At 32.0% G+C, this 27,591-nt stretch overlaps 1 protein-coding gene across 3 annotated transcripts in view; it reads left to right on the forward strand.

Moving 5' to 3' along the window:
* LOC145328946 (IDLSRF-like peptide) overlaps window positions 1–19,605 on the forward strand; it is a 28,745-nt gene extending 9,140 nt beyond the window's left edge. For 2 of the 3 annotated variants that reach the window (XM_080172910.1, XM_080172912.1), the window contains exons 4-10: window positions 1,625–1,689; window positions 3,858–4,019; window positions 5,216–5,273; window positions 7,115–7,160; window positions 7,665–7,746; window positions 8,670–8,738; window positions 11,059–11,421. In XM_080172910.1, coding sequence (XP_080029036.1) covers window positions 1,625–1,689; window positions 3,858–4,019; window positions 5,216–5,273; window positions 7,115–7,160; window positions 7,665–7,746; window positions 8,670–8,735 — 479 coding nt within the window. In that variant the 3' untranslated portion in view covers window positions 8,736–8,738; window positions 11,059–11,421. Of the gene's footprint in view, window positions 1–1,624; window positions 1,690–3,857; window positions 4,020–5,215; window positions 5,274–7,114; window positions 7,161–7,664; window positions 7,747–8,669; window positions 8,739–11,058; window positions 11,422–15,854; window positions 15,937–16,867; window positions 16,937–19,254 lie in introns of those variants that run through there. The other variant, XM_080172911.1, reaches the window with a different exon arrangement.
* Window positions 19,606–27,591: the final 7,986 nt, after the last annotated feature.

Below are 27,591 nucleotides of genomic sequence, written 5' to 3' on the forward strand. Positions count from 1 at the left end.
TTTTTGTATTTTCAGTGGTTAATTCCCTATCTTTTCCTATATCCCTAGATTCTATGGGTGCATACGTTACATGTATATATATCAAAGATTTAATGATAATGTAAAGACAATAAATTAAGATTATAATGTAATCTTATATGACATTAATTTTTATTAGAGGTACGGCTTGCACCATTATTTTCCTTATAATAATAATATCGGGCTACGCCCCTAGCATCTAGGGGCTCTGTAATCAAAGGGGCTAGAATATAGCATAAAACCATTCAAATACTTATATCTGAAAATTTATTAGCCTAAAATCATCACTGGACCTGTGTAAAGATTACCCGAAATCGTGAACCCAATCGGTTCAATAGTTATAGAGATAGAAAATTTTACTAGGATAAAACAAGAATGATAACATCCATGAAATATCAGAATATATTAACACAATCTATAATACAAAGTAGCTTGATGTCTGTCCGTCTGTCTGTCCCTTAAGATCTCGGCAACCACTGAACCGATCGGATTTTACTCTTCAGGGAATATATCTACTGGTCCTGTAATGGTTTTAGGCTATTTTCTTGGGGGGTGGGACACCTCAAACCCCCTTAAAAAACAAAAAAAATCCCCCCCATTTTTTCCCTTGGTCCTTTTACGAATTTCGCCTTAATTTTTGTTTTGATCACCTCTTGGGGCAAAGCCCCTGGAGGCTAGGGGCGAAGCCGCTAGTTGTTTAACCCTTACAGATCGGGGGGGGGGGGCTCAAAGAGCCCCCCCCTCTAGTTTTTTCAATCTCATTTTTTTTGTAGGTAAGATGGAGAGCTGTAACTTCGTGACTTTTTAAGTTTAGTAATTATACGTCGGCAAGAGTTGATTTTATTAGGATATCTGGTCTGTGTCGGTCGTGGTGTCCGGTCAAAGTCGGTTGGGTAGCAAAAAAAATTAGAAAAAATTCTAAATAAATCTTAATTTCTACATTATGACTTTTGTGTATAAGGTAGAAACCTAAATTTTTTTTGGTGAATACTTAGATATCAATGACCATCTGAGAAAAGTGGTGTTATGACCGTTTGACCGCTCCCTGACCGACTTTATGACCGATTTTTGTCCGGCTTTTACTACAGACATATATCATGAATATCGTGGGTTCTATTACAGCTAGAGACCTATAATTTTTTTTGGTAAATCCTTGAGCAATAATAAACAGATAAAAATATTAATTTGCGCCGCCAATCGCCGTTTTACCGCCGTAACCGCCGAAAATGGCGGTTTCCGTTATTTGCCGTTTTTCGGCGATGATCAGAAAAAGTAATTTTTTTGTTATGAAAAATAAAAGTTCGTCCTAAAATTTGGTCATCCTAGCTGCAAAATTGGCCGCTCTACAGCTGTTTTAAAATTTAGCGGCTGGCCGCTAAAAAGCGGCTAAGGAGCGGTCTGACTGCTATGACTTAAAATAGTAATTTTCTCTAAAAATACACATGAACCACCAGAAAAAAATTTTACGTCTTTATCTGTACCAGGAGCCGAGATAGAGGGGGGGGCTCAAAGAGCCCCCCCCCGATCTATTAAGATGGGAATAGGGGCCCGATCTGTAAGGGTTAATATAGAAACTATATTATTTTAAACCATTGTTTGATTTAAGACAATCCCTGCCCTGCTTTTGAACCTTTCCGTTGTCCAGAAGAGGGCAAATGTATCTCCATTCAGGTAATTATATTTTGTACAGGTGTTTCAAACAGTTTTTCTACAGCGATCTAAATGGATATGACAATGGCCGAGAAATTGATGTACATCCTCAAAACAACCAATACAATTAGTGGCTAAAACGTTTGGACACTCAACTTAATGAACCAACAAATCAAATTTCCTTCAAAGCTCTAAAGTTAATGAGACAACGAAATATAATATGTTATTATAAAACTTTAGGGGCCAGTTTAACCCTTACAGATCGGGGGGGGGGGGGGGCTCAAAGAGCCCCCCCCCTCTAGTTTTTTCAATCTAATTTTTTTTGTAGGTAAGATGGAGAGCTGTAACTTCATGACTTTTTAAGTTTAGTAATTATACGTCGGCAAGAGTTATTAGGATATCTGGTCTGTGTCGGTCGTGGTGTCCGGTCAAAGTCGGTTAGGTAGCAAAAAAAAATTTGAAAAAATTCTAAATAAATCTTAATTTCTACATTATGACTTTTGTGTATAAGGTAGAAACCTAAAATTTTTTTGGTGAATACTTAGATATCAATGACCTTCTGAGAAAAGTAGTGTTATGACCGTTTGACCGCTCCCTGACCGACTAAATGACCGATTTTTGTCCGGCTTTTACTACAGATATAAATCATGAATATCGTGGCTTCTATCACAGCTAGAGACCTATAATTTTTTTTGGTAAATCCTTGAGCAATAATAAACAGATAAAAATATTAATTTGCGCCGCCAACCGCCGTTTTACCGCCGTAACCGCCGAAAATGGCGGTTTCCGGTATTTGCCGATGATCAGAAAAAGTATTTTTTTTGTTATGCAAAATAAAAGTTCGTCCTAAAATTTGGTCATCCTAGCTTCAAAATTAGCCACTCTACAGCTGTTTTAAAATTTAGCGGCTTGTCGCTAAAAAGCGGCTAAGGAGCGGTCTGACTGCTATGACTAGAAAAAGTAATTTTCTCTAAAAATACACATGAACCACCATTTTACGTCTTTATCTGTACCAGGAGCCGAGATTGAGGGGGGTGCTCTTTGAGCCCCCCCCCCCCCCCCCCCGATCTATTAAGGTGGGAATTGGGGCCCGATCTGTAAGGGTTAATAAACAAATCAATGCCCCCCCCCCTCCCTAATATAAACATATATCTATCTATTTAGGAAAATCCAACTAGAATTATCCGTGCATCATTCCTAAATTATACTTTTTCTGAATATTCATAGTTATTTGTCTACCGTTTTCATCTTTCTATCCCTAATATATTTATGTTAAAGTTTCTTTCAATATGTCTGTCTGTCCATCTAGTTATCTATTCAAGACTGTATCTACCTTTTTTATTTTTTAGTTTATTCATTCATATATAAACATGAAAGAAATATATTGTTTACCTAACCATAAGTAAAGAAGGGTATTTATTATTGATCAGTAGAAATGCACTAGGAAAAAAAAGTTAGGAAATTCCCTGATTCTTCATTTAAAGTACGAGTAACCTCCCCTAGCCCCTCAATATATACATAATTAGAGTTAGAATACATATAAGTTTAATTTTTAATGTCTATTGGCATTTATAGTGATTTATTGACTATACCCGTCAAAAATTAAAATGCTATACATGATTTTTTTTTGTAAAAATGGAAACCGTTCCTAATCTAGCTTAAATTAATCGGTTTCATCTACAAGGAATTCTACAAGTAGGAATTTTACCATGCAAGAAAGTTATTGGTAGAATCTTATTTTCAAGCTAGATCATGTTTTATTAACCAATCTACTCTTGGTAAACAAATCAGTTTACTTCTTTTATAGACCTTCCAAGCAAACTATAAAAGATGGATATATTATTCATAAAGAAAAACACTTGGACAAAGAGAAAATACAAAGTATAAAATATTAAAAGAAAAAGCATTAAATTTACTGCAAAATTGCTTTACATACAAGAATCAAAACATTTTCATTTCTTAAAAGCCTAGCTGAATAGTTGCTATAATAAAAAATTATCACTAGAATGTTTTTCTAGTTTATTTGTTTAATATAACATCTTTGGGTACCGGGTAAATTACATTACAAACAGTCCAAAGTTCTCTCACTTCTTGATTTATATCAGAGCTATATGCTAGGTTGCAAGAACACATAAAAAATAACTAAAATATATTTAGAAAAACATTATCAATCCAATATATTTGTTTAGTATCTGTGCGACGGAGCCCCTGACTGCTCAGACAGCTATGACGAGGACCCACGGCTGTGCACAGCCGCCAGAAGGCCGCCAGTTGAGGAGACAAGCAGCTTCTTAAAGTCACTCCTCTCCTCTCATGGACCTGACTATCTGGAGAAACTTTTTGGTATTAAGGTAAATAGATGGATAGATAAATAGAAAGACTATTGGCTGGATTCATAGATATATTTGATTATGTTACTAACTAGCGGCTACGCCCCTAGAGGCCTCTAGGGGCACTTGAGAATGGGAGGAGATATTTTTAATTTTTGGGGGGGTTAGGGGTGTCCCACCCCCCAAGAAAATAGTTATAAACCTTCCCGGGACCTATGAGAAGCTACCCTGTTAAGAAGAACCCGATCGGTTCAGTGGTTAGCGAGATCCTTCGGGACACACAGACAAACAAACAGACAGACAAACATCCTGCTACTTTAGTATAAGGATTACATATTATTTTATAACGTCAGTTCAGTAACTCTTTGGAAGAAATGTTATTTTCTTGTCTGATGTTTAAGATAAACAGTTGAAATTTATAGTGAAGATTCCATGTACTGATGAGCAACCAGTATATAATATACTTGGTCTGTCTGTCTGTCGATCATGCTTTTAAATAAACGAATCCTTAATTTTTGAAAAAGTTTTTAAAAGATTTATAGCATATTCTATCTCTTTACTTTTCTTTTTATGACAGCTGAACATCTTTTAAACAACTCAATTTTTCCGTTAGTCCATCCTTAAGTTTTTTAGATTCGCATCTTAGGTATGTTATCCTGGTTAAAATAACCTGTTTTGTTAATAATAAATAAGAACAAAATAAAGAAATAATAATAAAGAACATTACACTAAATATTTGTTAATGAGTGTTTATCAAAAATACTTTAGTTATAGAGTAGTTTCGCTACTCTAATTAATCATTATATAATTCTATTAATAGAATATTATACATTTTTAAAGAAAACTTAATGTTCAAGTCTCAAAACTTTGCAATAAAGAAAACTTTAAATTTGTTAAGAATATTAATTATTCGTTGAATTTGATAAACACAAAAATTTTGTAATATAAAATGAGCATTTTTACATGGAGAACTACAATGAATATTTTAACATTTGTGGATGTTTTCATTCGAGGATTTTCAATATTTTTCATTCTGTAGATTTTTCTCTCAGTGTTTTTTTACAAAAGAAGGAAAAAATAATAACATTGAAAAATCACCCACGTTCGGCTACGCACGTGGTTGCAATTTTTTACCCGATTTTTTGTTTGTTCGTAATGTAAACATTACTATCATATTATTTGTGTTTTAGAATGACCTTATTTTATGTTTTTCTTAGGCTAGAAACAATTTGGAGGGACTTGGAGGTGTAGAAAATGTTGCCATCGCTCTTTCAGGTAAAATATTTTCCAGTAATACAGCGATAAACATTAGAACTTGTTCTAAGCCATACTGAAAAATTATGTATAACATCGAATTATTAAATGCTGTTGGCGTATTCTTTAAGTCTACTTATATCTTCAAAAAAATGTAAAACATACAAAATAATATGCTGACTAATCTACCAAATGTCAAAGATATTACGTCAGAAAGTTTTGACATAAAAATATTACATGAAATATTAAATCCTATTAAAAATAATTCTATTTATATGTTTAACAAATTCTTTTAAATTTATGTTTATTTCATCAATGATGTTCTTAACATTTATTGTAAGCTAGTTTAAAAAGTTGAAGCTGCGCTTTTAATGATTTGCAGAGCGCTCTAGCCTCGAAGGCTCTTTAATCAAAAAGGTTAACAAGGAGGAAGAAAAAAACCTACAACCTTATTATTGCTTAAAACAAAAAATAAAAGAGTTCAAAATCATTCTGGAATCTATGTAAATATTTCTCAAAATGTGTAAAATAATCAGTAGTTATTGAAATCTGAAACTTAGGACAAAATAACTTACTTCTTCATATAATAAGATTGTCAATGTATCATTATTAGTACTGTGTGTAAAAAAGTTCTAAAATAACTTTTATACTGAAAAGTTATGTTGTTAAATGTCATTTTAAAGTCAAGCTGTTGTTATTAATAGAAGAAAATAACTTTTTACCTTTTTCATGACTATATGTTATTATAAAAGTTATCATAAAAGTTTTAATTTTCTTTTATGAAATACTAGCGGCTACGCCCCCTAGAAGCCTCTAGGGGCACTGCACTGGTAAGTGAAGGAAAAGTCGACCTCATCCTATTTTAAATTTGAGTTTCAAAATAGTTATAAAAAATATTTTTCGGGGGAGAGGGGGGTGAAGACACCCTCTCAAAAAATAGTTTAAAACCTTCCCAGGACCTATAAGAAGCTTAACTGTAAAGGAAAACAATATCGGTTTAGAGGTTAGCGAGATCCTTCGGGACAGACAAAAAACGCTTACTACTTTATATAATAGGATTGCAAAAAATCTCACACTTTCTTTATCACACTGCACTGGATTATAAATTTGTCGTCAAGTATAATTAAAGTTAAAGGTACGGAAAAATAGATTATTATACATAAATATATGAAAAATCTTACACATAAAATTATAATTTTAATTCTAAATATATAAATATTCTTGTAAATTAAAACTGCAAGACTTCAGTTTGATTTTTAATTCTTATCTATAACAAAGCAAAAGCGAACGTGGCTGCCGAGCCCTGCCGTAAATGATTAATTTTATATGACGTTAGCTAGGAAAAAGTTTGCAAAAAGTGTATAATAAGTTTATTCAATCGATTACTCAAATAATTTTATGGCTGACAACTTTTGAGTTTAATATAATTTATTGAAAGTTTTGAAAAGAGGATATTTTATGAACATAATTGTATATTAATAGTAACGTAACACCTTTATAGATTTCCAACCCATTAATATGATTTTTGGAATAATGAATTCTAGGACAACAAAGTACACTTATCAAAGCAAATAATCTCTAAAATCAAGTCCTAAAAGAGTGTGTCCTGTATTCAAGTAATTTTGCTTCAAATTTAAATACATTTTTTAAAGATGTATATAAATGTATATTATGCTTGTTAAGTTCTGATTCTCTACAAGTGTTTATGTTAGTTTGTCTTACAGTCTAAATTTAAAGCTTCGTATTTATGGATGTTTTCATCATTGTTCAATTGATTTTGCTTCTTTTGTATGGCTTAAAGGACCTCTAAAACAACGGTGTCCAAAAAGTTTTTAAATATCAACTACATAATTTTATTTTAGAATCACAAACCATCGAAGATTTCGGTCACTCACTGAAATTATCAAGGTATGATAATAGTTATTTATCGCATCGTATTATAGACAGCTTTACGCGGATAGTAAAGCGATAAAATATGAGATTAACTCCTACATTGTTAGACCCAAGGGACCTAAGGCCCGGGCTAAAAAACTTGTATTTGTTTCATGATTTTTCATTTTAATATTAGTTGTATTGTTCTATAAATTGTTATAAATAGAAAGGTAACAGGATGTTTGTCTGTCTCTCGTCTCTGTATGCACCAAAGTATACCCGTAACCGCTGGACTGATATAGTTCTTTTTTATAATGTAGCCTCTAACAAGATCTGGGAAGTTTTATAACTATTTTGGGGGAGGATACCACCAAACCCCCAAAAACTAAAATTTAAAATTTGTGGAATGGACTACATACCTCCCAACTCAAGTGCCACTTGAGGATTCAAGGGGGCGAAGCCGCTAATTGACATTAAGGTATCAAAGTTCCCATATTCAAAGTTCCCATATAATATGTTGTAATTTTATTTCTCTTTCAGGCCAGATATTGAGCATCTAAGATCAGTGTTTATGGCTGTCGAGAATGGAGATATTGGCATGCTTAAATCTTTGGGTATTAAGGTAAAAATTGGTGTTTTATCCTGCAAATGCATCTTCCCTTCCAGTATTTCGTAACTTGGTGCTTTCGCTCAAACATTTTTCTTGTCCACCGAAGCACTTTTATAGCTCCTGCTGGGTCCTAAACATACCCTAACTTAATCTAACAGTGTTAATAATATCCTTGATTATTTGTTTTTAAAAGTTTTCTGTTCTGTGTATTGTTTTTAAGAAAAAACCTCTCCATTATTCTTTTTGTAAAAGTTTTAGAAAAAATCTTCAATCATTTTCTATCATGAAAGCATTAATATTAAATTAAGTAAAATTAACTTCGGATATCTCATGTAAATTTAAGTTTTCTTAATATAAAAGTAATAGTTTATCTATTTGTGTGTTTATCTATACCAAACAGTTTTACTAACCGTTCGACTGTGTGGCTTTCATTTACTGCGAGGCTTATTTATAGGGAGGGGGGGGGGGAGGGTTGATTTAACACCGACCTCTCAAGAGAAACTTAACGTTTCTTGTTGCTTTGGCTTTTTAAAACCAAAATTTAGGGTCCATCTATATATCTATCCATCTAACTATCTATCTATTTATATATTCGCCTAAAATATATAATATATTTATCTATCCATCTGAATATATATCACTCTATCTATTTATCTATTCATAAACTATGTTTAATATATCAATCTGTATATTTAAACAGGGAGGGAGGGGACATTTGACTATAAATTTAATTGTTGCCAAGGTTTTCCATTCACTTAATCTTATTGATTGCCTCAAAAAACTTGATTGGTCAAAAAAACTAGAAGTGTCAAAACTTCTTCGCCATTAAATATAATCTACAGAAGTGGTAACTTTGTTAATTATAATTGGGGATTGCATAAACTTTTCTTTCATTAACTTATCCCTTAAGACCCCTCATATTGTTTCTAATTTAGGATTCCGAATTGGGAGATGTGAAGTTTTTCCTTGAGAAACTGGTCAATACTGGTTTCCTAGATTAAAAGGTAAAAACGTTTTCACTTAATTTTCAACATTGTTTTAGTTTAAGTTAAAAGAAAAAAGTACAGCCTAATTGATATCGATTTATCATTGAAGCACAAAACTGAAATTAAATATTACAATAAGATCAAAACATCAATTGAGTTAAAAGTAGATACTTATTGGTCAAAAGAAACTTCAAAATTTTTGTTTTCTTTTGCGTTGTGGACTTTCTAACCAATAATGTGGTCAGATTGTTTCTGCACTTTTGCTATTGATCTAATTAAGAGATGTATCATCTAGACTACAATTTTCAAAAATATTTTTTTAGTAATATAGAAAAATAGAAACCCAACAAATGATATACATATAAATGTGTCTGTGTGCTGAGCCGTTATGGTTCTTCTTTAGGTTCAAGAAGAAATATTTTGGGGTTGGGTGCTTCCATACTCGTAAGTTTATATCCCCTTGAATGAATTACTATTACCCCCCCCCCCCCCCCAAAAAAAAAGCGCAACTCTAAAGTAAACAGAGATACGAAGATAAGATAAGCAAGAAATGCATTAAAAATAAGTCTAAACCTGAAAATTCTAGTTTCCAGATGCACTTTCTATACTCGTGCTAAAAGCTTAGCTGCTCTATAATTAGAAATACGGATGGCAAAAGGCATAACAGCTGAGTAAATCTAATTTCCCGCATAGCGTTACGGATTGACTGACTGACAGACAAATTTAATTATAGAGTAGCTTAGAAAGTATATAAGACAAAAAAATTCAAAATGTTTAAAATAAAACATTTAAACTGTTCATTGAAGTTAATCTATATATATAACATATTAATCAATAATTAGCATACTAAAATTAAGGAATTATCATTACTGGGACTTTTTTTTGGTTCTTAGATAGGTTTTGTGATACACAATTTCCAGTGTTGGTTGTATTTTAGAAAATAAACAAGGATGACAACATCTTAAAAGCGAAGCATTGAAACGGTAGGACAAACGGACATTAACACTTGTTTAGCGTCAGGACTGAATAATAAGAATATAAATGTATTTGTTTAAATTTGTTGAAAAACTGCTTGATACAGAATAATGTTTGTGGACATACTTACATTTTTAGGACTTGATTATAGAGTTGCTTCACTTATAATATTGTACTTTGTTGTCCCATGAATCAATATACCAAAAATCAGATCAAACGGATAATTAGATCACATAAAAATTTGTTGTTAAAAAAGTAGAAAAATCAACATGTTTAAAATGGACGTATGGACATTCTAGTAATGATTATAGAGTTGCTACGCTTTCTAAATGGTACCTAACTACTACAGGAATCTCCATGCAAAGTTTGAAATCGATAGGACAATTCTAACATGCCTAAATTAACGAAAAAAGCTATCCGTTACGGACGAACAGACCTACCCTAATTATAAAAAAGCTTCGCTTTTAAAAATCATTTTGCCGCAAGAACATCTATCAAGTTCAAGTACAAACAAAAAAGGAATTTTGAAACTAAGTTTAGAAGAACATTTTAATTAAATTTTTTTCCCAAATTAATTTAAAGAAACAAAAAAAGGAATTTTTAACTGCATTGAAAAAAGCTAAGATTGGAAGATTTTTTTAATAAAATGTCTTTTCCCCATTTATTTTAAGAAACACTCTTTTAAATATAGAAAGAAAACATTTTCTTAACATTCTTTTTTTCCAATCCTTGGGCAACAAAAACACTTCTTTGAACTAGCTTTTACTGGTTACTTTTGCTTTTTAATCTATTTTGACCTTTAGGAATATGTGATGTAACTATTGTTATCAAAAGTTAGTAGATTTTTTTATAATTTGGATTATCTATGAATTAAATTGAAAAAAAACAAGGATAACACCATAGGACTTTCTGATAATTATTATAGAGTTGCTACGCTTTTCTAAATTGAATCTATCTGTAATAATAAATATTTGTAGGTTTTGCGAGTCTTTAAAAAAGATTTGTTGAAAGTGCTTTAATTTTTTTCTTATGACTTAAGCGCATCCACTCTATACATTGTTTTGTCAGTATGTCTGTCAGCAATGCTATGGGAATTATATTTTTAGTGGAAGTGTGATCTTCAAATCTACTTTAATAGATACATGGCTGATTTTTCTTGATTATTCTAATGGCTTTATTATTCTATAACCCATTTTGTCCGTGTCAATAATGCTACTATTAAGGATCTAGGATCTAGGATATTAAATATCTAAGAGGAAATGTAATTTAATGACTTTAGCTTCTGAGTTTTGGTATCTACAATATATTTTTCTTCGCTACTTATGGATGTTGTCAACCTTGTTGATATTTTGTTTTCTTTCAGGATTCCAGAGAAAAAGAAGCTAAAAAAGAGATTACTCAAAAGTAACCTTATAACAACAAAAATAAATAATAAAAAAAATAATAAATGTACAACAGCATATAAAATACAAAACATGTTATTCAATTTTTCTTTCCTAGATTTTCTGTCTTAGTTTTAAACTTTTTTAAAATATCAATTTTTATTTACAAAAAAAAAACCTTTTAATCATATTCGTATTCTTATCAATGGAAAAACTATAAATGTAAAACTACATATTAATAAATTTGTAAAACATATTGATAAAATGTCTCTTCAACGCAACACTTTGTAGTAATAATATGTGTGTAAATAATATTTATTCAAAAATACAAAATTATATTTAAATATTTGTTTGATTATCGACATTTACAAATATAGAAAATTTATAAAAAGTTTGAGCATAAATGCAGGTTGACAAAAAACCGTGAAATTTTTAGAAGAACAGCTAACATATAGGGTATATGTTTTAATGAAGGGCTCGGCAGCCGCGCATTTGCCGTCTCTGTAAGCCTCGAAAAATCAACCCTCAACAATTTTAAAAATCAGTTTGAAGTCTTAACCTAACCCAAATATAGCAATCCCTTTTTTAAAAGAAAGCATCTAAATGGGTTTAAACTTAAGGCTTAGTCGCGGCTTAGGATGTAAGGAGGGAGATTTATAGGAGGACGTAGGATCCTACCTGCACAACTTTAATCGTGCTTCTCCTCGTCCATGCTCCTCATTCAAATGAGAGTGCCATTAATTAGGGATGGCTTAATATGGAACACCTGTCAAAGCTCTAGGCCAGTGTGATGTAATAATTGAGTAGCTTCCACGAGAATTGCTGGTCAGCTTGTAATGAAACATTGAATACATTCAGCTGTGCGTGAAGCTTACTAATCTATGATGGGCCAAAATGACCTTGTGCATCTGAATCCTAAATTTAGAGAATCAAGGTTACATAAATACATACATACATCTTTCCTGAATAATTTTCTAAACAGTTAGTATTTTGGTATCGCAGGTTTCAATATTTTGGAAATTAAAGAATAAAGTAAGTTCTGTCTGTCAAAATGATAATGTTTATCTAATTTTAAACAATATTCTTAATTAAATCATTCAACAGACAAGAAAATTTTGGATATTTGTAGTGGGACAACCCAAAAACAGAGTAGCTTCGCTCCCTTGTTTAAACTGATCGCCTGCAAACACATATAATTGCGCACTGAAGATATACATTTTCACAGAGAAGAAATAGGATGTGTGTGTGTCTGTCTGTATTTTCACATAAGTTTTAGATAACTACTGGACAGAGCGCAGGGAAGCGTCTTCTAACTCCGGGTAGATATTTTATTGTTACTATTACCCACCAGAAAAATATCCAAGCAATAAAAAAAAATTCATATTATAACAAATTTTTTGACAGCCCTGATTCTAGAAAATGCACTTTGTCAATGTCAATTTTTTAAAAAATCCCTATGACCCCACAGCCCATTTCCATGCATAACATCACCCTTAAAAAATACTCCCCCCCTCAAAAAAAAAAATGCTTTTTCTCCCTAGCTGAAAAGGAAAATTTTAGATGCTGGGTCCTTTCACAACTAACTATTCCAAATATTCTACAGTGTACTATGTGTTATGGTTTTTTTGGTGGGTGGGGGAGGGGGAGGGAGAGTGCTGGGATTAAGAATAAATTTCTGAACAAAATTAACTTTTTTGCAGAAATGTCATTGTACATTTAAGAGATTACATTTTCTGATAATTTTCAGAGTTTACTCAGGGAGGGAGGGGACACTTGAAAATAAATTATACTGACAACAAGATTATTAAAAACACGTTATCTTATTCGTTTACTTCAAAACATGTTCTTGTCAAACCTGATTGGATTGTACAAACTAGCAGTGTCTCAACCTCGCGCCATTAATTTTATATACCTACAAAATGCGTGATTTTTAAAAACCAAATCTTGTGTGCACATTATTTTATTGTTTATTATCTTATCCCTTAAGATCCCTTGAGTTTTTCTTTCTCGGAAAACCAATTTCGTATACCTAGAAAAGGAATTATTTTTTAAAAAGTATACATAACATAGTTCCAACAAATATGTAAGTAAAAATTAATATCATAAGAACAAAATAAGAGAAAAGATAAAGAAAATGGAAAAGAAAAGAGAAGTAAAAGATTGATTAAAATTAATACTGTAATGAAACTAATTTATTCAATTGTAATAGACATATCTTTAGACTAATTTGGACAATTAAAGAGTATTCAAATGAAAGGAATAGCAAGGGTCGATTAGAATTGCTTAACAAGTTCCAAATAAGTAAAGTTTTGTAGAACTACTTATACAAGCTCAATTATAGTCTACAGATAAGATACTGCTTAATCAGTAATCTTTAAAATTAACCATGGATCTTAAGGGATAAGACTTTATGTACATAGCCAATAATGTTAAACAAATTACCCCTAAAGATATATGTAAGATATATTATTCATTAGTAGTTTCAACCTACTAAAAAGTTTTTTAAAAATCACAAAAGAATGAGAGAGACTTTGGATACCAGTGTTTTACAGGCCAATGTGTCCTCCCTCCCTGAAATTATCAGAACCACACACACAGACAGATGCACATGTAACTACTTTATCATAAAAAAAAGTAATATTCATGTGCGTCATATCTAACAACATTATTAATAACTATGCGTCCATAAGTAGGACAGCAATAACAGAAATAAAAAAATTTATACTTAAAGTGATACGACGAACCCCAAACTGTCCCACTTTGAGAAAGACGATTCCATGACGTCATATACATTTAGGGAAGGGGGGAAGAAAATCTCTTCCCTTTTCTCCCATCTCTTTTGGGAGTTTGGGGTTCGTCAGTGATACTTGCAGCGCTAAAATAACGACCACTTTTACCACATCACCTCCATTTCTATTAGCTTAACAAACTGACCAATAAATGAGGATTATTGTAGCAACCTAAATTAACGATCAATTATAACCTGTCCATAAAACGTATACTATATCCCTTCTTGAATCCAGAATGTTTTCACTCCCTAATTGTTTCACACCCCCCAAGGTTAATTACTTTGCTCGTCACTGCTTGTATCATTACAATAAAGTAGAAAGATGCAATTTTTTTCTGGCAGGCTGTCATGTTTGACGTCATAAAAATACATCTAAAAAGGAGAGAGAAGAAGAGTAGTGAGAAAGAAAACCCTTAAAAGATGTGTATAATAGACGTATTTTTATGACGTTACACATGACACTTTCCAGCCCTTCAGACTGGCGGGACTTGGTTATAGAAAAGTTAAGATTCTTCTACAGATAAATAACTGCTCAATCAACATTAACTAGATAATTATATTATCACAAACCTCTCCAACACATTTTTGATGAATAGACATTTATTTAATCTTAATTATTGTGGCAAGGCTTCATGATTTTTTAACCCGCGACCGTGGCTCAATATGTAGCGACTCCGCACGTCGTTTAACACCCACTCATGAATAAAAACTACTGATGTCTATGACTTAAAGTGATAAAGCATGGGGAATGTCTTGTTCCAAAACAGGCGCAACTCACTACCATGCTTCTTAGAAAAAGGTCGTGCAATCAAAGGGTTGGTTGTTTGTAGGGCGTATTAACGCTTTATACAGCAACTAGCGGCTTTCGCCCTTAGCCTCTAGGGGCTCTGCCCCAAGAGGTGATCAAAAAAATTTAGGTGAAATTCGTAAAAATACCAAGAAAATCTCCTGCAAAAAGAAACAAAAATTTAGGTGAAATTCGTAAAAGGACCAAGGAAATCTCCTGCAAAAAAAAGGACCAAGGAAATCATCTCAAAAAAAAAATGGGGGGGGGGATTTTTTTTTGGGGGGGGGGTAGGGGGTGTCCCACCCCCCAAGAAAATAGCCTAAAACCACCACAGGACCAGTAGGTATATACCCTGAAGAGTAGAATTCAATCGGTTCAGTGGTTACCGAGATCTTAAGCTTCGGACGGACGAACAGACATCATTCTACTTTGTATTATAGATTAAGACGCGGAGTATGTTTTAAAGTGCGTTTAGAGGTCTAGAAACCCGAAGAGACAGAAAGCCCCCTTAAGGTCAAGACATCTCTTATATTTAATCAGATCACATAAAAAGAAGATATGAACCATGAAACTCTTTTATATTACTACTACTATATCCGACAATAGAAACTTTTTTCCAGTAGGGCTTTGAATCCGATTGATATCCGCTGGCTTAGGACCAGTTTTCATTAATACTGAAAATAATGTATAACATCGTATTACAGACAAATTTCAATGAATATTGAAAATGCTTCAAGGTTTAACACAGTATTTAAACTCCCCAAACTTCAAATGTAATCAATTAATTCCTGCATTGTTAGACCCGAGGGGCCTAAGGCCCGGGTTAACAAAACTTGTATTTGTTCATGATTTTTCATTTTACTATTCGTTGTGTTGTTCTATAAAATCTTATGGAAAGGTAACAGGATGTTTGTCTGTCTCTCGTCTCTGTATGCACCAAAGTATACCGCTGAACTGATATGGTTCTTTATTACAATGTAGCCTCTAACAAGATCTGGGAAGTTTTATAACTATTTTGGGGGAGGATACCACCAAACCCCCCCAAAACTAATATTTAAAATGTGTGGAATGGACTATATCCATCCCAACTCTAGTGCCACTTGAGGCCTCAAGGGGGCGAAGCCGCTAATTGACATTAAGGTATCAAAGTTCCCATATTCAAAGTTCCCATATAATATGTTGTAATTTTATTTCTCTTTCAGGCCAGATATTGAGCATCTAAGATCAGTGTTTATGGCTGTCGAGAATGGAGATATTGGCATGCTCAAATCTTTGGGTATTAAGGTAAACAATTGTTGTTTTATCCTGCAAATGCATCTTCCCTTCCAGTATTTCGTAACTTGGTGCTTTTACTCAAACATTTTTTTGTTCACCAAAGCATTTTTATAGCTCCTGCTGGGTTCTAAACATACCCTAACTTAATCTAACAGTGTTAATATTCTTTGGTATTTGTTTTTAAAAAGTTCTGTTCTGTGTATTGTTTTTTAAGAAAAAACCTCTCCATTATTCTTTTTGTAAAAGTTTTAGAAAAAAATCTTCAATCATTTTCTATCATGAAAGCATTAATATTAAATTAAGTAAAATTAACTTCGGATATCTCATGTAAATTTAAGTTTTCTTAATATAAAAGTAATAGTTTATCTATTTGTGTTTTTATCTGTACCAAACAGTTTTACTAACTGTTCGACCGTATGACTTTTATTTACTGGGAAGCTTATTTAGAGGGAGGGGGAGGAGGAATTTAACACCGACCTCTCAAGAGAACTTAACGTTTCTTGTTGCTTTGGCTTTTTAAAACCATAATTTAGGGTCCATCTATATATCTATCCATCTAACTATCTATCTATCTATTTATATATTCGCCTAAAATATATTAATCAATATATTTATCTATCCATCTGAATAGATATCACTCTATCTATTTATCTATTCATAAACTATGTTTAATATATCAATCTGTATATTTAAACAGGGAGGGAGGGGACATTTGACTATAAATTTAATCGTTGCCAAGGTTTTCCATTCACTTAATCTTATTGATTGCCTCAAAAAACTTGATTGGTCAAAAAAAACTAGAAGTGTCAAAACTTCTTCGCCATTAATAATAATCTACAGAAGTGGTAACTTTGTTAATCATAATTGGGGATTGCATACACTTTTCTTTCATTAACTTATCCCTTAAGACCCCTCATATTTATCTTTCTTTCTAATTTAGGATTCCGAATTGGGAGATGTGAAGTTTTTCCTTGAGAAACTGGTCAATACTGGTTTCCTAGATTAAAAGGTAAAAACGTTTTCACTTAATTTTTAACATTCTATTAGTTTAATTTGAAAGAAAAAAGTACAGCCTAATTGATATCGATTTATTATTGAAGCACAAAACTGAAATTACAACAAGATCAAAATCATCAATTGAGTTAAAAGTAGATACTTATTGGTCAAAAGAAACTTTCAAATTTTGGTTTCCTTTTGCGTTGTGGACTTTCTAACCAATAATGTGGTCAGATTGTTTCTGCACTTTTGCTATTAATCTAATTCAGAGATTTATCATCTAGACTACAATTTTCAAGAATATTTTTTTAGTAATATAGAAAAATAGAAACCCAACAAATGATAATCATATTAATGTGTCCGTGTGCTGAGCCGTTATGGTTCTTCTTTTAGGTCCAAGAAGAAATATTTTGGGGTTGTGTGCTTCCATACTCGTAAGTTTATATCCCCTTGAAATGAATCACTTTACCCCCCCCCCAAAAAAAAAAAAAACCGCAACTCTAAAGTAAACAGAGATACGAAGATAAGGTAAGCAAGTAATGCATTGAAAATGAGTCCAAACCTGAAAATTCTAGTTTATAGATGCACTTTCTATACTTTCCCTAGAAGCTTAGCTGCTCTATGATTGGAAAAAATGGAAGACAACATCCATATCAGTAAATCTAATTTCCCGCATAGCGTTACAGATTGACTGACTGACAGACAAATTTAATTATAGAGTAGCTTAGAAAGTATATAAGACAAAAAAATTCAAAATGTTTAAAATAAAACATTTAAACTGTTCATTGAAGTTAATCTATATATATAACATATTAATCAATAATTAGCATACTAAAATTAAGGAATTATCATTACTGGGACTTTTTTTTGGTTCTTAGATAGGTTTTGTGATACACAATTTCCAGTGTTGGTTGTATTTTAGAAAATAAACAAGGATGACAACATCTTAAAAGCGAAGCATTGAAACGGTAGGACAAACGGACATTAACACTTGTTTAGCGTCAGGACTGAATAATAAGAATATAAATGTATTTGTTTAAATTTGTTGAAAAACTGCTTGATACAGAATAATGTTTGTGGACATACTTACATTTTTAGGACTTGATTATAGAGTTGCTTCACTTATAATATTGTACTTTGTTGTCCCATGAATCAATATACCAAAAATCAGATCAAACGGATAATTAGATCACATAAAAATTTGTTGTTAAAAAAGTAGAAAAATCAACATGTTTAAAATGGACGTATGGACATTCTAGTAATGATTATAGAGTTGCTACGCTTTCTAAATGGTACCTAACTACTACAGGAATCTCCATGCAAAGTTTGAAATCGATAGGACAATTCTAACATGCCTAAATTAACGAAAAAAGCTATCCGTTACGGACGAACAGACCTACCCTAATTATAAAAAAGCTTCGCTTTTAAAAATCATTTTGCCGCAAGAACATCTATCAAGTTCAAGTACAAACAAAAAAGGAATTTTTAAACTAAGTTTAGAAGAACATTTTAATTAAATTTTTTTCCCAAATTAATTTAAAGAAACAAAAAAAGGAATTTTTAACTGCATTGAAAAAAGCTAAGATTGGAAGATTTTTTTAATAAAATGTCTTTTCCCCATTTATTTTAAGAAACACTCTTTTAAATATAGAAAGAAAACATTTTCTTAACATTCTTTTTTTCCAATCCTTGGGCAACAAAAACACTTCTTTGAACTAGCTTTTACTGGTTACTTTTGCTCTTTAATCTATTTTGACCTTTAGGAATATGTGATGTAACTATTGTTATTAAAAGTTAGTAGATTTTTTTACAATTCTTATTATCTATGAAATAAATTTAAAAAAAACAAGGACAACACTAATGGACTTTCTGGTAATTATTATGGAGTTGCTACGCTTTTCTAAATTGAATCTATCTTAATTCTGTAATAATAAATATTTGTAGGTTTTGCGAGTCTTTAAAAAAGATTTGACGAAAGTGCTTTATTTTTTTTCTTATGGCTTAAGCGCATCCACTCTATACATTGTGTTGTTAGTTTGTCTCTCAGGAAAGCTATAAAAATCATTTTTATAGAGATAATTTTATTTTCAAAACTACTTTTTTAGAAATATGGCTGTTTTTTTTGTGATTATTCTAATGGCTTTATTATTCTATAACCCATTTTGTCCGTGTCAATACTGCTACTATTAAGGATCTAGGATCTAGGATATTAAATATCTAAGAGGAAATGTAATTTATTGACTTTAGATTCTGAGTTTTGGTATCTACAATATATTTTTCTTCGCTACTTATGGATGTTGACATTCTTGTTGATATTTTGTTTTCTTTCAGGATTCCAGAGAAAAAGAAGCTAAAAAAGAGATTACTCAAAAGTAACCTTATAACAACAAAAATAAATAATAAATGTACAACAGCATATAAAATACAAAACATGTTATTCCATTTTCCTTTCCTAGATTTTCTGTCTTAGTTTTAAACTTTTTTCAAATATCAATTTTTATTTACAAAAAAAAACCTTTTTAATCATATTCGTATTCTTATCAATGGAAAAACTATAAATGTAAAACTACATATTAATAAATTTGTAAAACATATTGAAAAAATGTCTCTTCAACGCAACACTGTGTAGTAATAATATGTGTGTAAATAATATTTATTCAAAAATATAAAATTATATTTAAATATTTGTTTGATTATCGACATTCACAAATATAGAAAATTTATAAATAGTTTGAACATAAATGCAGGTTGACAAAAAACCGTGAAATTTTTAGAAGAACAGCTAACATATAGGGTATATGTCTTAATCCAGGGCTCGGCAGCCGCGCATCAGCCGTCTCTGTAAGCCTCGAAAAATCAACCCTCAACAATTTTAAAAATCAGTTTGAAGTCTTAACCTAACCCAAATATAGCAATCCCTTTTTTAAAAGAAAGCATCTAAATGGGTTTAAACTTAAGGCTTAGTCGCGGCTTAGGATGTAAGGAGGGAGATTTATAGGAGGACGTAGGATCCTACCTGCACAACTTTAATCGTGCTTCTCCTCGTCCATGCTCCTCATTCAAATGAGAGTGCCATTAATTAGGGATGGCTTAATATGGAACACCTGTCAAAGCTCTAGGCCAGTGTGATGTAATAATTGAGTAGCTTCCACGAGAATTGCTGGTCAGCTTGTAATGAAACATTGAATACATTCAGCTGTGCGTGAAGCTTACTAATCTATGATGGGCCAAAATGACCTTGTGCATCTGAATCCTAAATTTAGAGAATCAAGGTTACATAAATACATACATACATCTTTCCTGAATAATTTTCTAAACAGTTAGTATTTTGGTATCGCAGGTTTCAATATTTTGGAAATTAAAGAATAAAGTAAGTTCTGTCTGTCAAAATGATAATGTTTATCTAATTTTAAACAATATTCTTAATTAAATCATTCAACAGACAAGAAAATTTTGGATATTTGTAGTGGGACAACCCAAAAACAGAGTAGCTTCGCTCCCTTGTTTAAACTGATCGCCTGCAAACACATATAATTGCGCACTGAAGATATACATTTTCACAGAGAAGAAATAGGATGTGTGTGTGTCTGTCTGTATTTTCACATAAGTTTTAGATAACTACTGGACAGAGCGCAGGGAAGCGTCTTCTAACTCCGGGTAGATATTTTATTGTTACTATTACCCACCAGAAAAATATCCAAGCAATAAAAAAAAATTCATATTATAACAAATTTTTTGACAGCCCTGATTTTAGAAAATGCACTTTGTCAATGTCAATTTTTTAAAAAATCCCTATGACCCCACAGCCCATTTCCATGCATAACATCACCCTTAAAAAATACTCCCCCCCTCAAAAAAAAAAATGCTTTTTCTCCCTAGCTGAAAAGGAAAATTTTAGATGCTGGGTCCTTTCACAACTAACTATTCCAAATATTCTACAGTGTACTATGTGTTATGGTTTTTTTGGTGGGTGGGGGAGGGGGAGGGAGAGTGCTGGGATTAAGAATAAATTTCTGAACAAAATTAACTTTTTTGCAGAAATGTCATTGTACATTTAAGAGATTACATTTTCTGATAATTTTCAGAGTTTACTCAGGGAGGGAGGGGACACTTGAAAATAAATTATACTGACAACAAGATTATTAAAAACACGTTATCTTATTCGTTTACTTCAAAACATGTTCTTGTCAAACCTGATTGGATTGTACAAACTAGCAGTGTCTCAACCTCGCGCCATTAATTTTATATACCTACAAAATGCGTGATTTTTAAAAACCAAATCTTGTGTGCACATTATTTTATTGTTTATTATCTTATCCCTTAAGATCCCTTGAGTTTTTCTTTCTCGGAAAACCAATTTCGTATACCTAGAAAAGGAATTATTTTTTAAAAAGTATACATAATATAGTTCCAACAAATATGTAAGTAAAAATTAATATCATAAGAACAAAATAAGAGAAAAGATAAAGAAAATGGAAAAGAAAAGAGAAGTAAAAGATTGATTAAAATTAATACTGTAATGAAACTAATTTATTCAATTGTAATAGACATATCTTTAGACTAATTTGGACAATTAAAGAGTATTCAAATGAAAGGAATAGCAAGGGTCGATTAGAATTGCTTAACAAGTTCCAAATAAGTAAAGTTTTGTAGAACTACTTATACAAGCTCAATTATAGTCTACAGATAAGATACTGCTTAATCAGTAATCTTTAAAATTAACCATGGATCTTAAGGGATAAGACTTTATGTACATAGCCAATAATGTTAAACAAATTACCCCTAAAGATATATGTAAGATATATTATTCATTAGTAGTTTCAACCTACTAAAAAGTTTTTTAAAAATCACAAAAGAATGAGAGAGACTTTGGATACCAGTGTTTTACAGGCCAATGTGTCCTCCCTCCCTGAAATTATCAGAACCACACACACAGACAGATGCACATGTAACTACTTTATCATAAAAAAAAGTAATATTCATGTGCGTCATATCTAACAACATTATTAATAACTATGCGTCCATAAGTAGGACAGCAATAACAGAAATAAAAAAATTTATACTTAAAGTGATACGACGAACCCCAAACTGTCCCACTTTGAGAAAGACGATTCCATGACGTCATATATGTTTAGGGAAGGGGGGAAGAAAATCTCTTCCCTTTTCTCCCATCTCTTTTGGGAGTTTGGGGTTCGTCAGTGATACTTGCAGCGCTAAAATAACGACCACTTTTACCACATCACCTCCATTTCTATTAGCTTAACAAACTGACCAATAAATGAGGATTATTGTAGCAACCTAAATTAACGATCAATTATAACCTGTCCATAAAACGTATACTATATCCCTTCTTGAATCCAGAATGTTTTCACTCCCTAATTGTTTCACACCCCCCAAGGTTAATTACTTTGCTCGTCACTGCTTGTATCATTACAATAAAGTAGGAAGATGCAATTTTTTTTCTGGCAGGCTGTCATGTTTGACGTCATAAAAATACGTCTAACAAGGAGAGATAAGAAGAGTATTGAGAAAGAAAACCCGTAAAAAGATATGTATATTGTATAATAGACGTATTTTTATGACGTTACACATGACACTTTCCAGCGCTAGAGACTGACTGAACTTGGTTATAGAAAAGTTAAGCTTCTTATACAGATAAATAACTGCTCAATCAACATTAACTAGATAATTATATTATCACAAACCTCTCCAACACATTTTTGATAAATAGACATTTATTTAATCTTAATTATTGTGGCAAGGCTTCATGATTTTTTAACCCGCGCCGTGGCTCAACATATGTAGCGCATCCGCTCGTCGTTTAACACCGACTCATAAATAAAGACTACTGATGTCTATGACTTAAAGTGATAGAGCATGGGGAATGTCTTGTTCCAAAACAGGCGCAACTCACTACCATGCTTCTTAGAAAAAGGTCGTGCAATCAAAGGGTTGGTTGTTTGTAGGGCGAATTAACGCTTTATACAGCAATTAAAACGCGGAGTATGTTTTAAAGTGCGTTGAGAGGTCTAGAACCCGAAGCGACAACAAGCCCCCTTAAGGCCAAGACATATATTATATTTGATCAGAACACATAAAAAGAAGACAAGAATCATGAAACGTTCTAGAGACAGCCATCTTTTTGATTGCAAGCTCTTTTATATTTCTACTACTATATCCGACATTAAAAACTTTTTTCCAGTAGGGCTTTGAAAATTGAAACGAACCTAGTAATAGTGTCTAACTTTTTATCTTTGTGACGTAACAAAAATCGAAGGATGAGAGGGGGGTGGGAAAGGAAACACCTAAAAAAGAGATGGATTTTTGTTACGTCACAGATATAAAAAGTAAGACACTATTACTAGGTTCAATTGAAACCAATTGATATCTGCTGGCTTAGAACCAGTTTTCATTAATACTGAAAATCATGTATAACATCATATTACAGAAAATTTCAATGAATATTAAAAATGCTTTAAGGTTTAACACAGTATTTAAACTCCCTAAACTTTATAAGGGTAATAAATTAATCAATAGAGAATTAAATTTCTTTAAAATAGTATATCTAACTATCTATATATTAACGAGGATGACAACATCCATAAGTAGCGAAGCTCAAAATTTAATGATAGACATCAGGAAAAAATAGTCTTTTGAGTATGTTAAAAAGACATAAATGAAATAAATCTCGAAACCTTTTGAAAATGTATGATATATTTTGAAGCATTAAGCTAAGAAACAAAACGTAAAATTAAAAGGAATTGATCTAGCACCCCAACCAATAGCAAGTCTTTCTTAAACTTGGTGAAAATATGTATAAATAAAAAATCATGAAAACCTGAAAAACTAGGAATCGATCTTGCACCCTAACCAATAATCTTAACAAAACTTTATATAAATGTGTAGAATAGTGACTTAATTAATCCCTAAAATTCTAGCCGTTTTCTTAAACAGGAGTTGAGATAATCATGAAAACTTGAAAAACTAGGAATCGATCTAGCACCCAAATCAATATAAAAATCTTAACCCTTACAGATCGGGCCCCTATTCCCACCTTAATAGATCGGGGTGGGGGGGGGGTCATATTGACCCCCCCCTCTATCTCGGCTTCTGTTACAGATAAAGACGTAAAATTGTTTTCTGGTGGTTCATGTGTATTTTTAGAGAAAATTACTTTTTCTAGTCATAGCAGTCAGGCCGCTCCTTAGCCGCTTTTTAGCGGCCAGACGCTAAATTTTAAAACAGCTGTAGAGCTGCCAATTTTGCAGCTAGGATGACCAAATTTTAGGACGAACTTTCATTTTTTATAACAAAAAAATTACTTTTTCTGATCATCGCCAAAAAACGGCAAATAACGGAAACCGCCGTTTTCGGCGGTTACGGCGGTAAAACGGCGGTTGGCGGCGCCAATTAATATTTTTATCTGTTTATTATTGCTCAAGGATTTACCAAAAAAAATTATAGGTCTCTAGCTGTAATAGAAGCCACGATATTCATGATATATGTCTGTAGTAAAAGCCGGACAAAAATCGGTCATAAAGTCGGTCAGGGTGCGGTCAAACGGTCATAACACCACTTTTCTCATAAGGTCATTGATATCTCAGTATTCAACAAAAAAATTTTAGGTTCCTATCTTATATACAAAGTCATAATGTAGAAATTAAGAATTATTGTTTCGGTACAACGGCTTTTGCCTGGCCGTGTACGAGATCTTTTAGTACAAACGTACTAAACCTGCTACTTCCTACATGAATCAAAACCAGCATAGTTACTAATACAATTTATTGTATAAAACGGTCAATGCTGAAATAAAAATAACAAAATTAATAATCAAATATTAAAATGTTAAATACTTCATAAAAGAAAATAAATCTTGTAAAAGAAAATAAATCTTTTTTCATTTGGACATAATCGTCTTTTTCTAAAAGGTTTCGTGATTTCAAATTTATATTTCAAAATATATAAAAAAGGTTAGGCTTCTTTTGCTTAAAATTAAATCAAAACTTAATGCAAGTTTATAATTCATAGATAAAATCATCATAGACTACTATAAAAATATTCTGATACAAAAATAATCAATTACTTGGTCTAATTTTGATGAAAAAATAAAGAAATTAATTTGCCTTCTTTAAGATATCATTCCATTTTATTTAAATGCTTAAAAGAAATAAATATTTACCGAGTCTTTTGGTCATGTCAAACCGGGAAGCACTCAAGGTATTTTCAGCACGGATAACACCACATTTCATTGTGAAACATAGTTTTTCATACACAGAAACTCCGCACTGTCCAACGGAAACAATAAGATGGCCACATGGGCTTTGTTTTAGGCCTGGTATGCGCATTTATTGTTTGAAATGCCGCACACACTTATGAAATTCAAATAGGCGCTCTTTTTAGACTACCAAATATGATAAGGAAAGAAAGAAAGGATAAAGGTTCGAATTCACAAACGAAACATACTATTATACTTTCAATACAATTATTTAGAATTTTTTTTTAATTTTGGTGCTACCCAACCGACTTTGACCGGACACCACGACCGACACAGACCAGATATCCTAATAAAATCAACTCTTGCCGACGTATAATTACTAAACTTAAAAAGTCATGAAGTCACAACTCTCTATCTTACCTACAAAAAAAATGACATTGAAAAAATAGAGGGGGGGGTCAATATGACCCCCCCCCCCCGATCTGTAAGGGTTAATGAAACTTTGTAAAATATATATGATTCAAATTTACTTAATCCCTTAAATTTCAGTCGTCTGTCTGAAAAGGAGTCGAGAAAATTACGAAAATAAAAAAATCTAGGAATCGATCTAGCACCCCAATTAACAAACAGATGGACAAAACAATGTATAGATTAGATACGCATATGTCATGGGAATCTTCAATAAAAATTTCAGCTGTCTATCTTTTATAGGAGCCGAGAAAATCACGTTTCCCCCACTTTGTCTTAGACAGACGGACGGACGGACATTTCGAATTAGAGAGTAACTTCGCTACTAAAAACTAGATCTTTCACCCCTAGCCTCCAGGGGAGGGCGTGTTAAACTATCTGAAGTCTGGAAAAAATTAATTAGGTAATATGACATTTACAAAACTTCTTTAAAAAGTACAACCATTCGGACTAGCACTTTCCGATATCTGTTTTCAAACAAAAAACTTTCAACTTTGTATAAAAGGATATATCAGTATAACTTGCAAGTAATCAAAGACCAAATTTTAGAAGATTAATAATGATTACAACACTTGAAAATAGCTAATCACCAATTAATCCTATTATATGTAGTGTACACAATTTGGATCTGTACAAATTTTAGTAATGCAAAAAAGCATAAAACTTCTGTAACGGCAGGTGATAAAGGCGGAATAATTTCACAAGATGTTAAATAGACCGTTAAAAGATTAATGGACTAATAAAATTTTAAAAGTTGCAGCCACAGAAGCCATTTAAAAATTTCTGTTTACCTTAATGATCATTTATACCCGAAATATGTTCAAACCTTTATTTTTTTTCATATGAGGTAAAAATAAGTTGGTGAATTACCCTATCCTAACCTATGTAAATTGCACCCCCTGGGTAAAACTTTTTATTGGGAGAGGGGATAAATAAAATTTCGGTACACTTCGCCATTACGTCTCACAATCTTGAATACCCTTACAAATGAAAGCTTGGACGTCTTTCTTTCCCAACTCTCAAGGTTTGAACCCACCTGGTCAAATCCTATGTGTGTGTGTGTAGCCATTTCATCGGTCTGGTTCAGGGTTGCCATCTAGCTGTAGAAATCTTGCTACTTTTCTCGGTTTTTTCCAAAGGTCGATAGGATTCAGATCTGTAGGGTTGGGATGCCGAGAAGAAGCCTGTCCGCGGTGCATCTACCAACTTCAGAACATCAGAGGTTGCAAAGTTCTTCGTCCACTCCACTTCATCATCTACATCAGGTCAAATCCTGTGCACGCCACTGCTTACAAGTTTTAACAAACAAACACAATAAGTATTTTTGTAGCACCTACCCACAAGATACAAACGCTGTTTTGTTTGCAAATCTAAATTACATGTTGCAAAAAATCCGCAATCTATTGACAATAATGTTCTCTATCTATCTGATAACAAGGATGACATCTTAAAAGAATAATAAATATTTTACATTTAAAAACATTAAAAAATACTGTAAACTGTACAACAAAATCGATGGAAAAAATTATTAAATGTATTAAGTTAATAATAGTGGTGGCGCCACTAGTATCTAGGTTTTCTGTTTTTGATCGAAGAGGCGAAAATGAAGAAATGAGATAGTCTAAAAGGAAGAACTAAATCAGTTCAGTAGTTATTAAAATCTTATGCTACAAACAAAAGAACCTTACTACTTTATATTATAGGATGCTGATTAACACTGCTTTAAATTGTTTGTGCTGGAATCAACAAAATTAACTTTCTTAAGATTTTTATATGTATAGAAAAGATTTGCTTTTCAAACAATTATATAAATTATAAGTTATCACAGATCCAAATTTTATTGACAAATCGTCATGAGAATTTATATTATATCATATATGTGCAGATTTTTCTTTATGGGAATCTAAAAGCTGTTTTTATAGTCCGATTTTCAAAATTTTTCAGTTATATATATGAAAATTAAATTTCCCGTCTTTTAAACGAAA

Source organism: Acartia tonsa, chromosome 9 (genome assembly GCF_053477335.1).
Source record: "Acartia tonsa isolate MP-2025a chromosome 9, ASM5347733v1, whole genome shotgun sequence".
Lineage (NCBI taxonomy): Eukaryota > Metazoa > Arthropoda > Copepoda > Calanoida > Acartiidae > Acartia > Acartia tonsa.